Below are 16,818 nucleotides of genomic sequence, written 5' to 3' on the forward strand. Positions count from 1 at the left end.
CCCCTAAACTTAAGTCTTTACACTTGTCAAACACAATATTACTATAGTCATTTGCTGCTGTAAATTACATGTCTCCTCAGTTCCACTGTATACCTTTCTATTTCTTAGCCAGTACCAGAGAGTTTTTAATAATTACTGCTTTATGATACAGCTTAAGATCTGTGATGTATTACTTGCAAACATTTTGCAATTTTTCTCAAAACTATATATGTTCCTTTATGCTCTTTTCTTATACTCTTTCTTTAAAAAACAAAGATGAAAAAAGAACAGCTATTGTTTACCTTCAGACAGGCATCACTCAAATATGACATGAGAGTTAGCCTCAATTTTTTTGAAGGTTTGCCAAGTGGAAAAGGCATTAGATTTATTATACTTGGCCCCAGAAAGCAGAACAAGCAATAATTAATGGAAGCTACAGAGGAGTTGATTTCAGAACATCTGTGGAAGATATTCCAAACAATTAGAGCTGGTTAGAACTGGCTGTACTGGGAAGCAGCAGGTTCCCCAGTATTGAATGTCCTCTACTGAAGGCTACGTGAACACTTGCAGGGCACTTGCTGATGCAGAGGCCATCCCTCCTAAGGTATGAGTGGGGCTAGATGACCTCTGAGATCCCTTTCAACCCTGAGCTTCTGATTCTGTGACTTAGTAGTGCCTGTTTCCTCAACTTCTAGGCAAATGAACAGGTGGTAGCATTTCAAAAACGTAGCAAGTGTTTAACAAACACTCTGTAACAACAGTTATTTCCCAGAACTGAGAAATTCCTGACTAGTTGTATTTCTGTGTTGGGGGTGGGTAGCATGGGAATAGGCTTGGAGATGTGGAACAACTGGTAAAGAGTGGCTAAAAAAAAAAGCAAGGAGGAAAGAGTACTAGAAATTATATTTCTCTTCAGGGTACAACTGGTGTAGGAAGCAATCCTAAATTCTTGGGTGAAAGCAAAGGAAACTTTGGAGCTGAAAGAAGAAAGAAAGGACCCAACGATTATAGAGGAACTGCTTGGGGAGGGGGGGATGAGGGGAGAGTACCATTCTGAAAGTACCTTTATAACACAGGTTTCACAGGAGACAGTGGTTGGGCTTGTAAAAGGAGAGCGAACTTTCCACCCAGCTTTCTCCAATAGTCTCTACTGCATCACTTGAGTAGACAAAAAAGCCAAACCACCAGGCAACAGGGGCTTAAGTTGCTAACTTTTCATCCTTTAAACAGTTTACTTGTGATTGTGTAAAGTAAGTGACTTTGTGACCCAAAGCAGAAAGTATCCTCTTTCATGACGCCATGTTGTTTTCTCTCATTGCTTTAGCTCTTGAAAACTTCTTACCAATGTAGTTTTTTGACATGGCCACCTCTCTGACTTCAATGTGGACAGAACCTCTTGGAATATGCACAACTTCCATGTAGCCTGCAACATAAAAACAGACCTGTAACAATCTCTCTACATGTGGAGCCTTGGTCAGAAAATAAATCTTTATTAATGACTCATGAGAATTTGTACTTTTTAAAAAGTAGATATACCTAGAAAGGAATTTGTCTCATTTAAAATTGCTTTACACAATTGGTTTTAAATTTAAGGCAGAAAGCTTATTCTGTTGGTATATTATTTCTCCTTCAATCCACAGTCCTGCACACCCTGCTCTGTTAATTTGTCAACCTTAAGGGATTTCAGTAAGATCTGGACACCAACCTCCCCTCCCCTAGGAGGCAAGGTGCTTGTTTTAAAAATTGGTTATTCAGGGGCGGCCAGGTGGCTCAGCAAGTAGGAGCACCGGCCCCAGTGTCGGGATAACCTGGGGATCAAATCCGATCAAATCTCAGACACTTAGCACCCACCCAGAAATAACTGGCCATGTAACCTTGAGCAAGTTACTTAACCCCAATTGCTTAAAAAAAAATTGGTTATTCAGTTCCTGGATATCTCTGTCCTTCTCTGGAATTCTAATAGATGTTATTGGCATCTTTAACACTTAAATTATGATTTGTCACCTTCTTCAGAGGCAACTAGATAATGCAGTAGACAGAGCACTAGGCCTGGAGTCTGGAAGATCTGAGTTCAAATCACGCCTCAGATACTTGCTAGCTGTATGATGCTGGGCTAGTCACTTAGGTTGTCCTCTGTCTGCCTCAGTTGTCTCAACTGTAAAATGGGGATAATAATAACACTTGCCACTCAGACTTATTGTAAATATCAAATGAGATAATATGTGTAAAGTATTTAGCAGAGTTCTGGCACATAGTAGGTACTTAATAAAGGTTTATTTCCTTCTTTCCTAGTTGTCTGTTCTCTTTTCTTATCTACTCAGCTAGATTATAATCTCGTCAGGAGTAATCTCTCAGCATCTAGCAGTCTTTTGTATACAGTAGGCATTTAATAATGCTTGTTGGATTGAACTGACAATATGAAGCCAGAAAGTTAATAATTAGAATGAAAATTTAGTTTAAAAAATCAAATTAATAAAAACCCCACCTTTGACAGCGTGCCTAAACTAAGAAGTTAAAAAAATAAGGGGAGAAGCAAAAATATTTCTGAGGTCTGAGAAGTAAGGAAGGGTTATCCATAAACACTCACCTCCTCTGGGCAATGAATCATTGAAAAACCCTTCAATGGCATCACATGTGCTTCCATCCCCTCCACAGACTCGACATCTGTCTTCCCTAGCATCAGATCCCAAAATATTATCACAACCTACATGCTGGAAACAGAACAAAATATTCAATATGTCACAAGGAAGGCTTTTTGGACCCATACCTGAAAACAATGTATGAGTTTTCTTTTTTGCCACAAAAATCCCAGAATGAACCAACATCCTCTTGCTTCCTGTCTATACTCCAACAAATAAGTCCTGAGCCAACACTTCTCAGGAGGGAAGAATAAATAATTCAATATGATTCTACTAAGGAGAAAGCATACAATTCTATTCTAGGCTCTCTTTTTTTTCATCTTTTTTTCTCCTGATAGTCCTTCCACTTACAACTACATATTCCCATTCCCACCCTTGCCCCACAGACACAGGCTATGACTACATCTCCCACCCAGTTAACAACAATTTCTTGCCTAAGATGACAAGACTCTGTCTTAATCTCACTGTAAAGAATAAGAAGTAGAAAATATGGGTTCATGTTTTGAAATGGTGGGTCTATACAGGACTGAGCAAGAGTCCAGAGGTCAGCTGCCACCGAAACAATCAACAACTTTGTGACAATTTCACCACATTGTTAAAACTTAGATGTGATGATTTGATATGGCATACATCTTCATTCATCATCATTTGATGATGAGGAAGCTAAAATCTAAATTTCCAATTTGATCATTTTAACTCTTATTTATTTGTAGGGCCCATGGGTATATTTTAATAGCTGAATTTAAATGTATGATTGTCAGCTCTGGAAAACAGGTACTTAAGTTGTGGATATAAATCCTTAGACCAACTGTGGCTGTCTTGATGGTATCAAGAATAAAGGTCATAGAATTGGGCTGACACTTTACAAGAAACCAGGTACACTGAAAAATCTGATTCAGAATGTTAACATGAACTAGAAACTGTGTCATCAAATGAATAACAGTGTATTCTGAAACAAGATGCAAAGAATTTATCAGCTGTTAAGTCTAATAGGGTCCTCTGCAAGAGAGCTATGTGTATTCATTTATTCATTAGCCCTTTGACCAGACAGACTCAGGGACTGAGTTTTGTGTAAGTTTCTCCTCAAAGCAAAGAAAATCATGTTTAATCATATGGTACTTTAGTGAATGAACCCTCAACCCAGAGCCTAGAAAAACTGAATAAATGCAAAACTCATCTGGTTAATTCCTTAAGATAAAATATTTCAATTAAACAAAAACCACTCTAATCAACTCATATAGGGGCATAGGAAGAGGAAGAACTTAAGAGCAGTCTCATACTTGGAGAAAGAATTATGGCATGAGGCGGAATCAAATGCTTTCCCAAGGCAGCCATATGGCAACCATATGAATAAGGGCCGAACTGGAAGTACTTCCCATGCAGCTCTTTTTCTGCCATGTTGTTTGTAAACAACATAGAAGAATAACAGAAATTACAGTTCCATAACATTTTCATAACTCTGGCAAAACAATAGCATCGTAACTAGGGCATTCCAACAAATCCCATTTGTATGATGGTTGAAGACAAATGGATTATTGAATCCACAGGCCAAATTCTACCTTCAAATGTATGTATATGACTCCCAGTGGTTTTAATGGGAAGTACCTGGTTCAGTCTCAAGATGTATCTTTCTTTAATACTGCTAAGGGTTCAGGGAAGGGGGGGGGGGAAACAACAAAAGCAGCAAACATATAATTCCCATTTCCCTACCTCTCCCTCTCCACCTACCCCTCAAAAAACCCCAAAGAAAGCAAAATATAACATCTGAGCAACCTTGCATTCTCCATTGATACAGATATCCAGTGAATCGACATTGCACTGAGTTCCATCTATCACTGCAGGGGCACGTTCCGTGTAAAAATTGTAACCTTCAGCCAAGCAGTTTAACGCACAGGGCTTCACCCCACCTGGAACAAGCACAATAAATAGAGGAGAGATCAATAAAGGAGTCCTTCTAAAGAAAGGGTAATTTCAGTATCAGTTATGGCAATTGTGTGATTCCCAGGGGCATCACGTAGCACCTCTTGAATGTATATTCAGATGTGTGGTTTCTTAACTTCCTTTCAGTCTTTGCTAAAGTTTCTTGTTTGCCAAATTGAGTCAACATCCTCCCTGCCAATACAACCCAAGGGACCTGCTAAGCAGCTCTAAGATTTGACATCCCAAGCATTTTTAACATAAGTTTTCAGCATGTTGTAGGTCAAAAGTGCTCACAGTAAAGAAGCCTGCCAGTTGAAAAAAAAAACCTAATGAAATAAGGTTTATAGGAAAAATGAGATAATTAACTTTCTAGACAGGAAGTTCTGCTGAAGATATTGCCACTTGCTATTGAAGTTGGTGAGATCAAGTTCAGAAATATTGTTTCACCAGAACCACTTCTTCTAGGAGCAAAAAAGAAAACTCTGCTTCTTCCAGGAGGGGCATGATAAATGGAACTCGCACCTGCCTTAACCCTGTCCTGTCCTCTGCCATGGCTCCTTTAGAGGAGAAATGGTAGATAGGATTAAGCACTTTGATGACAGCTCCTTTGTATCAACACCTAACACAGTGCTTTGCATATAGCTCATGACTATAGCCCTAGACTTTTTCTTGAACTGAATCTAAGGAATTATTGAAAAAATAAACACAGAAAATGAAGTTACAACTTTCAAAACTAAATATCTTTAATTCAGATTAAAATGTAAACCTGCTATAGCTCCTGGGGAATTCCATTTTGTAACTAACATCTATAATACATTTAGGAGAAGATGACAAAGATAGAAGTAATTTTTTTTAATGGGCAGCTAATGCACATCAGAAGACCACAGTCTATTTGGGTTAAATTTCAATTCAATAAACATTTATTGAAGGACAACTATGTTCAAGGCCCAGTTTTTTTTCCCCCATTACTCAGTATATGAAGAAATTGTTGTTTATATGTAATAAACTCACTATGAATGAGCATGATAATCATGGTGATTAGAGGTTGTTGTTTCTATATTAGAGAAAAGAAGTTGACACTCTCTTTTGATATTGCCATCCCTCAATTAAAACATCATTCATCAAGGGGCAGCTAAGTGGTGCAGTGAATAGAGTACCAGCCCTAGAGTCAGGAGGACTTGAGTTCAAATCTGGTTTCAGACACTTGCCACTCAACTAGCTGTGTGACCTTGGGCAAGTCACTTAACCCCATTGCCTTGTATTCCTCCCTCAAAAAAAAAAAACCCACATCATTCATCATCTCACACCTGGGCTATTACAATAAACTACTGGTTGTCCTCCCTTCCTTTCCCAGTTCTCCTTAATCTCAGTGCCTTTCCTGTGAGATTACTTCCAATTCATCTTTTCCCTATTTGTGTGTACATAGCTGTTAACATGTTATCTTTCCCCATGTGTTTCTTGAGAGCAGGGACTATTTGGCCTTTCTTTGTATCCTCAGTACTTCACACAGTGACTGACACATAGTAGGTATTTAACAAATGCTTGTTGACTTGATTTGTTGAACAAAAAAAGGAAAGGACTGCCTTTAGAGGTGAAATGGGACAACTGGAATGTACAAGCGAAGGAAAGCAGAATTACTCCATTTGGTTTTGCTTCCTTTTTCTCCTATAGCGAAAATATTAAAAAGGACAGTACAAAAATCCAAGCTCCCTGGGAGCTACAATCCAAGATCAGCAGGGCGGTGATAAGAGAGTGCCTAGGGGCCCCTGATGACTTCTCAACACTAGACCCAGGCAGACTGTCTTTCAGGGTACCAAGAAAACTTGTGCAAGTGACTATTGAACTTTTGATGTCTAAAAAATCATGGAGACCTGGAAAGGGGCCCAGCACTGGAGAATCACACAATCCAAAGGCATCTAGTCTAACCCACACCTGAGTAAGAATCCCCTCTACATTATAACCAATCAATGGCTACGCAGCCTCTTCCTGAAGACTCTCAGTGCATAGCAACTTCCTCCATAGACAATCCATCCCACTTGGGGACAGTTCTGACTGTTGAGATGTTTTTCCTGACATCAAACCTAAATTTTCTACTTTGCAAACCCCTGCCCAATGCTCCTGATTCTGCCCTCTGGGACCAAATAGAACAAATATTACCATCTCTTTAAATAACTCTTCAAATACTTGAACACAACTAATTTTACCCTGGCCCTAAGACTAATTTTCTCCCTGCTTCATATACAAAGAATCTTGAGGCCTTCCAATATCCTGGAAGTCTTTTTCCAGAGGCTTTCCAATTTTGCAATGTCCTTCCTAAAATGTGACATCTAGAATTGAATATAATACTCCAGGTGTCTTCTGATCAGTTCCACTTTCTTAGTCCTGAATGTCATGCCTGTTAAAATGACTTAAAATTGCATTAGCTTTCTGTATTGACCCATACTGAGAGTTTGCAACCCACTAAAATCCTTTCTATCTTTTTTTTTAAAGACAAACTGCAATGTAGCTATGGCCCTCTTATCTTGTATCTGAGAAATGGATTTTTGGCATCAAAGTGTAAGATTCTTCTATTTATCTAAATTAAATTTCATCTTACTAGATTTGAATCTTCCCTGCACAGAGTTAAAAACTCTGTTTGGACATGATTTAATGAATTCCCTCCTACAAAACTACTAGATTTTTGGAAGGAAAATTTTGATGATAATTAAAATCTGGCAGAGCAAGGAAAAACATCTTGCTACAAGATCTGAACCTGAGTTCACTATCTTCAATTTCAGTTCTTCAAACCAGTTCACACAGTTTCTATGTATGTTGTATAATTATTATGAAGAATAGACTCCAGGACATATTTTTGCTAAGTGTTAGCAGCATTCTATTAACTCAAGCATCTCAGAGCTCAGAGCATAACTAGGCTCCTTCTTTAGGTGTTGGGCCAAGCTACTAATTCTGGTTCTTAAGTCCCTCATAAATAAAAGCTCTCTAAATTCCTGTGACACTTTCCTGGCTTTCCTCACCATTAACCCACTCTCTATGTTTTTTGACTTTTGATTATATTGGTATGGAATCTGATAGTGCTTACTTTAAATGACTAGATTTTTTAAAAAAATAAGATACTGCCAGAAAAGGTCTTTTTCTCTTTCTTTAATCCCTTGAGGTGGTATGCAATGGGAAGAACCTAAAAACTATGGAGCCTGTCCTGTCTTCTTTACAAGAATGATAGGAGAAAACTCCCCATTATCTCCTTTGCTAGATTCAAGATACCCCAGTGAATTTGAGCCTCAGAAGAGCAGCGAGGGAGCAAGAAAAAATGTTGGATTTGTACTTGAGTTAGGCTAGTTGAGTTTCAAATCCCATATCTACTTAAAGCTCAGTTCCCTCATTTTCTCATTTGTAAAATGCAGATAATAGTATCTTCAGTCCCTACACTCACAGCGTTGTGAGGTTTAAATGACATCATCCATGTAAAGCACTTTACAAACCCAAAAGTGCCACATAAATATCAGTTATTATCATCATTATGAATGTTGAATGTCTGCCCAAACTGTGCTGATCTCACAGCAAAGATGTAGTAGTTATGCCTGCTAGAGGGAAGGGAAAGGAAATAAGCATTTATATAGTGCCTACTATGTGCCAGATACTGTTAAGTGCTTTTTACAAATATTATCTCATTTGATCTTCACAACAAGCTCATGATCATTATTATTATTGTTTTCCAGTAGAAGAAATTGAAGCAGACAAAGGCTAACACAGCTAGTAAGTGTCTGAGGCTGGATTCGAGCTCAGGTCTTCCTCACTCTAGGACCAGTTTTCCATCCACCCCACAACCCAGCTGCAAAAGGTTATCCTTTAAGGATCAAGTGACTGAGTAGAAGCTCCAGTTTACACTCACCAGAAATGTAGGTTAAATACACAAAATGACCTTCAGTTAAGTGGCAGTCAGGTGGTACAGTGGAGAGAGAAGACCCTGGAGTCGGGAAGACCTGAGTTCAAATCAGACCTCAGAGAGCTGTGTGACCCAGGGCAAATCACTTGACCCCGTTTGCCTTAATCTACTGGAGAAGGAAATGGCAAACCACTTCAGTATCTTTACCAAAAATACTCCATGGACAGTCCAGTCCAGGAGGTCCCAAAGAATCAGGCACACCTGAACAACAGCAGCAACAACTTAAAAATTATACCAAAAATGCAATTGTGCAAGGACTAATGATCTGATTTGTGAATTATGCAGGCTGATTACTTTTCTTCCTACTTCCTGACACCCATATTTTATCTTCACCTTAATGCTTTCATTTCCTTACCTTCATTAAAAGGTAGACAGGTAAAGTAATGACAGAAGAAACCCAAATCAGTTATTTTTGATAATTGATAGCAATTTCTAATAAAGACTCCATGAGTAGGAAAAGACAAGTTGGGGATTAGCTATGGTTTTCAATGATCCTTTTATCAGTAAGTAATCAGAAGGATTGGCTGGGAAATTATAAACTTTTTTTTTTCCGGGACCAATGACCTATAGTCTCAGCTTTTTTGGACAGTTGAACAAAGGACCGATGAATTAATCCAGAAGAAAAATTCCATCAGAATATGCATCTGAAATTTCAGAAGCCAAGAAAGTTTTTGAGGTTGCTCCTGCTATCCAGTCAAGGTGATACTGGTGATAACTCAGAATTTATGTCTCCACTAATGGGTACTTATCTATCTATATACCTACCTATTTATATATTTAGCCATCTTAAATCACAATCCCCTGATGGTTAGACTTCATCTAAGATAGTACACCAACTTTTCCTAAGACAACTAGAGCTTATTTCAGGTTGATGGTACCTGACAATGTAAAGATTATAAATGTTTTAGAAAGGCAAGGTATTCATATAATGACTTCTATCTACTAAGCTGAGAAGCCCCAAGGGGAAACTTAAAAAGTTCCAACAGGAAAGTTATCACCCTATCAGACTAAGTCCAGTAGTAATGGGCTAAGGTCCCTTTTCCCACTTGTGAAAAGTTTGAATATTAATATTAACTAGCCATCTATTTCCTAGGAATCTTTCCTCCCCCCACTAACATCAATCAATGCTAGTCCCTGAGGTCCAGGCTCCTCTCGCTCTTCCCCCAAAGTTTGGTCTGGCTAGACTCAGATAAGAATTCCATAAAAACCCATCAGACTTTACTGGATTAAATGTATAGTTCTATTCAGGAGAATCCAACCAGTTTCCACAATCTTCCCTAACTGCCCTTAATCTTGTGCTTGCCTTCCTTTAATAAAGTTGATTTGCTGTCTTGTTGTAAACTCTGTACTTCCTTGTATCAAGACTTGGGTATTCTGAACCTTCCAAAGTCTCCCTTAAGACAATACTTCAGGGTAGCCTCAAGCAAGACCCATAAATATGACACTATTTTGTGTAAATATAGACATCCACTTTAAGGGATTTTGCACTCATGAAGCGGAAATAATAGATTACTTTATGATTTTCATCAACTGCACTAACCTAGGAACCTTCATAAAGGGAGAGATGTCCCCACAAGAATAACTTTTCAAGTGACACATATCCTGGGACTGGAGAACATGATTCTCTCTTCTAGTACCTGTATGATGGCAGAGATCTCAAGCATGCTGGAGTCTCTATCATTTATACATTACCTCCAGTGTAGGGCTTCCAGTTATAATATTTTCCCCGGAAAGGCATATTGTCAAAATCTGCACACTGTTTTTCACGAAAATCTCGGGCCCCTGAAGGGCATGGCTAAAACGAAACAGCAACAACAAAAAAAGTCATAAATGCAGAGTTGTCAAGAAGCAGATCAACAGCTTGATGGCCTTGATGGTCTTTACTTTAGTTCATGACTTTGCAACGAACCTCAACTCTATTGTTTTGCAATCAGTATTCATTCAGACTGAAGCTGTTTTTCAGTCTTAGATTGGTATGAAATTATTGAAGCAATTTTAAACAAAGTTAAGTGTTACAACAGTTTCTGTACAACCTGACACTCAGATACAGGTCACAATCCACTTTGAAATTAATCCCTCAGGTATCTCCTTATAAACACGTGTAAAAACTAGCTGAAGAAGTTAAACACAAAGTCTTTCTTTTTTTAGTCACACAGCTCTAGGTACAGCTGCTACAGCTGTTCTCAGTGATGTATTTAAGGGATCAAGAGGTAGGTTTGCAGCCTGACATTCAGCACTTTTAATTGTGGTTTGGAGAACTACTACTGTAGCTGTTTACTGTCTAGCCCTGACAAAGACCATATTTTAGGACCGGGAATGAGACTGAGTGAAATATTTGGCCTAAAGTTTAAACATCTTCAAATTCAAGGAATTTGGGTGCGTTGAGATTTACATTGAGCTTATTAACATCATCAAGAATAAAAATAGTGAATGGGTCTCAAATATGTGTGTGTTCGGTACATAAAATGGTTAAAGACAAGGGCTGTTTCTGGATATTATTCTTCTTTGTGATATGATAAAAAAAAGAAAAAGCATTGCAAATCTAGCCAGATCTCAATTCCAAACAAGCAGGTACTGTAACAAGGCTGGATGTAGAGTCAGAGGACCTAGGTTCAAATCCTAACTTTGCCATTTTGCAATCTTGGACAAATGAGTAAACTCATCTAGGCCTTAATACCCACCTCTGTGAAATGAGAAGATTGGATAAGACCAGTGGTATCAAACTCAAGTAGAAATGGTGGTCACTAAACTGTACATAAGGATCCTAATAGTAGTTATTGACTTAGAAAATCACATATGAACATTATCTGTTTTATTGTATTTCACAATTACATTTTAATCTGGTTCAGGAGTGTTACAGGTTGCCACATGTTTGACATTTCTAGATGACCTCTCAAACTCCTTTAATCTCTTAATCAATGACACTATGATTCCCCAAATGCCCTTCCAATTCAGAGAGTTCAAAGTGTAACATCTTGTAGTGTTTGAACCATCTGGCCTAACTTGACTTATCTTTTCTAGTTCTACAGCTACTTAAAACATGAAGTTACAAGGTTTTGAAGCACTGGTTAAGAAAACATTTCCCTCACACATGAACAGAACATGTCATCAGACCAAAATTTCTAATTGCAAATAGATGCAAAATATATTACTGGCAGCCCCATGATTCATTGTGAAGATAATTTTACCACCCACCTATCTCTCTTCTTAATTTCTACATGCCTTTTTGATGATGTTTTGTAAGGTGAATTACATTTTTTTTAATGATATATCACCACATGGAAATAGTTGCCTCACCACTATAATACTCTCCATTTAGTAATTCAGATTCCCACCATATCAAGCCTTAAGTTTCAGGATTTGAAAACAGTGGCATACATTCAAGCCTCTTTTGGGAACCCTCAACTTCAGAATACTTTTAGGAATACGAAAAGGCTCAGTAATGGTGCCAATAATCCTACTTGTCAAATTACTCTTTGCATTTCTAATTAACAAGAAGCTAAAATAGGCAGCACCCTAGATGACATGGTACATCATGTTGGAAGGATGTGCTTCCTAGTACTTTTTGCTCCATAACCTACTACACTGGGGCATCAAGCAATGGTTCTCTTTTAAGTATATTCAGGACACATTGCAAGAGCTTTTGGTAATCTTTCCATTGAACAGGATTTTTTTTTTTCAAAACACCTACCTCATGCTTTTGGAAACGCAATTCATTTGAAGTTTGCCATATCCTTTTGGCTGCAAGTTTTTAGCTCCTAATAACTTCATTTAAAACTCTCTCAATAGGCCTAAATTAGCACTCAGTACATTTATGCCACACTGGGTATGATGGAGTTATTTTCCTTGCAGTCAATTTGGAACAACAAGATGTACAGAAAAATAAATTAAGAAACTAGAGAAAGTCCCAAGGTAGCACACACAAAATACAGAGTTTTGCAAAGGTACCAGGAGAAAGCAAGTTAAAGGAAAGATTGCGATAACGTAGTGTGAGTCAGGTAAACTTCTTATAGGAAGCAGGTCTTGAATCTAGTGCTAAAGGAATACTAAAAATGGGATTAAAAAAAAGGGAAAGGAGGGGCAGCCAGGTGGTGCAGTGAATAGAGTCAGGAGGACCTGAGTTCAAATCCAGCCTCAGACACTTAACATTTAACTAACTGTGTGACCTTGGGCAAGTCATTTAACCCCAATTGCCTTGCCTTCTCCCCTCAAAAAAAAAAAGACAAAAAACAACAATGAAGGGGAAAGCCTTTTCAAAAAGATTCCCAAAAAAGGCACAAAGGCAAGAAGGTACAGTGAAGGTATGGAAATAGATGTTCTCAGACTTTTTGGTCTCAGGACCCCCTGACACAGAAAAATTACTGATTATCCCAAAGAGCTTTTGTTAATGTGGGTTAGATCTATCGATTTTGTTGTACTAGAAAAATACAGTGGATAGAGTGCCAGCTCTGGAGGCAGGAAGATCTGAGTTCAAATCTGGTCTTAGACACTTATTAGCTGGTAACCTGGGCAAGATACTTAGCTCTGTTTGTCTCAGTTTCCTCATCTATAAAATGAGCTGGAAAAGGAAATGACAAAGCACTCCAGTATCTCTACCAAGAAAATCATGAAGAGTCAAACATGACCAACTGACTAAACCACAGTGTAGAAAATGGGATACCATTACGATTGGGCCAGAGGGACAATAAGGGGAGATGAGATTTATTAGGTTAATAGACTCTGAAAATAAAGCTCATGTATTTTAAAAGGGCCCTTTTTTTAAAAGTCCCAACTAAAATCTCACTTTCTACAGGAAGTCTTTCCCAACCCTCTTAATTCTAGTGCCTTCTATCTTTTAATTATTCCCTATTTATCCTGCATATAACTTAATTTGCATATATTTGTTTGCATGTAGTCTATAAGATTAGACTGTAAATTCCTCCAGGGCAGGGACTGTCTTTTCCCCTCTATTTTGTATCCCCAGCATTTAGCACAATATGAGCACATTGAAGGTGCTTAATGAGATACTTAATACTTTATTGAGATTGTAGAAAAAGAGGATTAAAAATTATCTTGACAGGCTAGATCTGAGTTGAAATTTAATAGTAATATATTGTAAAGTACTATACTTAAATTCTAAAAATCTAGAAAAATCTGTAAGAAAAATAGGTGTAATAGTTCATCTAAAAATAACCTTGGGGTCTTAGTGAACCACAAATTCAATATAAGTTAATAGTGTGAGGTGGTAACCAAAAAGCTAATGCAATGTTAGACTGTAATATCAGAGACATTCAAAGAGAGCAATAGATTGACCCCTTCCCTGATCACACATCAGACGGAATTCGATTACCTTTTTGGAGGGAATATATACTAAAAAAGGGGGAAGCCTACTTTCAGTGAGTACATACTATAGATTTTAAAAGATTTTGATAATCTAAAACAATGAGCTGAAATTAATAATATAAAAAGCTATATAAATTTCTCCCAGCAGAAAGACAACCATTTACTTGGTGATTCCAGAAAGCAGGCTCTAGTTCTAGTAAACCCTGGATGAGATGACCCTGAAGATTCTTTACAAATGTACATTGTAATTATGGTTTTTAAATATCTATAGCAAGCACACTAAATAAAAGGTATTTCAAATAACTGGGCCACTTATATACCATTTTGTGCCCAAAAAAATGGGCACCATTTTTCAGGAGTCTACTCTTTTTCTTTAATAATCATATAGAGGGAAACCCTAACAAATAGGCAGAGTTGACAACTACCCACACAGCATTATTTTTAGGAGTACAAAAATATCTTTTTAACTATCTTATTAATGCCTTAGATTCTAACACAACAAATCCATTCCTTTGTCTTAAGGTTCTATTCTCTGTTAAAATACAAATACTTCTAAGATAGGGCTCTTAACCTAAGGCTTGAGAACTTGTTTTAAAAAACAAACAAACAAACATATATTTTGATTACTATAATTCACCATGATTGACTTCTTTTCCAATTTTATGCATTTTAAAACATGGTTCTGGGCAGAAATCTATGGTATTCACCACACTCCCCAAAGGGTCCATGACATAAAAAAAAGAATAAGAATCTCTGACTTAGAAGGCATGACATAAAAAAAAAGAGTAAGAATCTCTGACTTAGAAGGCACATCTATGTTCCAGCCTCATCTTAAACTCCAATTCAGCTCTTTCTCCTTCATAAAAGATTTCATCTCTCCAGATCTATGGTTTCCTTATCTGTAATATGAGTGGGGGAAGTATTCAGACTTTGATCAATGTTCCCCAACTTATGTGATACAGAATCTTGGTGTTCTGTGAAATGTGAATAGGGACACTGTGAAGGGAAAAAAAAAATGATGCCAGAGATATTTTCCCTTTAGAATATTAACATGAAATTATGTGTATATAAAAATACTTAAATGCAGATATTTTTCAGCATAAAAATTGGACATTTTACCCCTGCTATCCCAATGGTAGCATCATTATTACATCCACATCATAGTCTCTGCTTTCAAGAAACTCAGGTTCTAGGTAGACAATATCTATCTGTATGCGTGTGTGTGCGTGTGTATACATTTACAACAGAAACTATCTTGATTTTTTGTTTGTAGCCCAAATGCTTAGCACAGTATTTTGAACATTTCAAGTATTTGAATTTTTTTTCATTCATCCATTTATCCACCCATGCACTCTGAGTTTTGTGAATAAAACAAAGAAATTATTTATTGCTACTAGGCATTTGTGATTGGGGATGTAAGGGAAAAGAAGGAATTCTAGTATTGTAGAGAATTGATAGACTTAAAATATATGTATTAATTGATATGAAAGCATAGACTTAGAGATGGTTCATCTAGTCCAACTCCTTTTGTGGATGAGGAAACTGAAGTGATTTGTCCACAGTCACATAGGTAGTAAGTAGCAGAGCTGGGGTTTGAACCCTGACCCATCAATCCAAATCTGGCACCTTTTCTACTACACCACACTGCCCTACAAATATTTCTAGGGCTGGAGGAACAATGCTCAATGATGTAGTTGCCATTCTGGAGGAAGAGAGAAAACTTGGTTAACTGGACAAAGTCACAGCTATTGCAAGTTGATCCCTAAAACAAACAAACAAAACAAAACAAAAACCACCCAAATTAGGAGTAGCACAAATACTCTTGGGGGGAAAAAACGGCAGCCAGTTAAGGTTCAATAAATCTAGGAATGGAATTGTGGTGGAAGCAGCCTAGACTCCTAGATTCTAAACTGAACAGGTTTTTTAGCCATCTAAGCCTGTATATGACATTTATAGGTCAGATGGGAAAGGATCTTTGGGTAAGATTCCTAAGGTTTTGTACTCGGTATTTCAGAAACTCTCTATAAATTTTGTATATTTTTTGGTACCTCCTTCCCTTAATTGTTTCTTTTAAAGCCTTTAAAATCTATTTCTGTCCTAGTCTGCAAAGATATGTGTGTTGGAGGGGGGCCGGGGGGAAGGGAACAATGATGTAACAGGACCCAGGCTGGTGATGGTGAGACAGACAGCAAGCAGTGTGATGTGATAGAGAGGGCTGAATTTGGAGGGAGACTGGTTTCAAATCCTAGCTCCGCCACTTCTTATATGTGACCTGGGGCAAAGCACTTACCTCAGTTTTCCCATCTGTGAGATGGGGGAAAGAGGGAGGATTGGACTAGGTGAATTTTTAAGGTACTTACCAGCTCTAATATCTCTGATCCTAGTATAAATCTAAGTCTAAAAAGCAGCTTCTCAAGAGCTAGGAAGGAATGCTGCCCTGCTGGCATTATATAAGTTATGGAGTAATTAAGTAAAGAAAGTAGTAACCCTTAGGACTTACTTCACTTTAAGGATTTAGGGATTTTGAACAACCCCGCTGCCCTGAGACTGGAGGTAGGGCTCATTGCTTCATTGGTAAATACTTTACATTTGAGAGACGTGGAAAATGAGACTGAGAGGCTGTAACTGGCCCAAGCTGCAAAGTTAGAAGATAGCAAAACAAGAATTGGACCCTAAGTTTTTAATCTCCAAGCCCAGGGCCCTTTCCACTACAGCACCTGCCAAAGGCGTGAATGAATCAAGGCGCTTCATACTCACTTTGGTAATAGAGACAGAACATCCTGTTAAAGTGGACTTTTGGGGAGAATAGAAATGATTCCATTTTGTGCTATATTAGTTATGTACAATATATCCGCTTTAGTACTTCCCTTCCCCCAATCACTTTACAGCTACAAAAGAAAGCTCATAGGATTTGAAATATTTCTCAAGAACTCAACCACTTCTCTTTCTTCTATCTAATAAGGCACACAGTAAGAGATTAATTGACAAAGAAGATAGTATATTCATTGGTCCAGT

General features: G+C 37.8%; 1 protein-coding gene across 1 annotated transcript in view; it reads right to left on the reverse strand.

Annotated features, from left to right (window-relative positions):
- The window catches only part of ADAMTS6 (ADAM metallopeptidase with thrombospondin type 1 motif 6), a 331,893-nt gene that overhangs the window by 71,352 nt on the left and 243,723 nt on the right, over nt 1-16,818 (reverse strand). The window contains exons 14-17 of the mRNA XM_069096412.1: nt 10,174-10,276; nt 4,392-4,525; nt 2,567-2,690; nt 1,322-1,402 (exon numbers count right to left, since the gene is read on the reverse strand). Of these exons, the coding sequence (XP_068952513.1) occupies nt 1,322-1,402; nt 2,567-2,690; nt 4,392-4,525; nt 10,174-10,276 (442 nt within the window). The remainder of the gene's footprint in view (nt 1-1,321; nt 1,403-2,566; nt 2,691-4,391; nt 4,526-10,173; nt 10,277-16,818) is intronic.

This window comes from Petaurus breviceps, unplaced genomic scaffold (assembly GCF_028583685.1).
Source record: "Petaurus breviceps papuanus isolate PSGF00001 unplaced genomic scaffold, PetGlider_PUasm1.0 229, whole genome shotgun sequence".
Classification (NCBI taxonomy): Eukaryota; Metazoa; Chordata; class Mammalia; order Diprotodontia; family Petauridae; genus Petaurus; species Petaurus breviceps.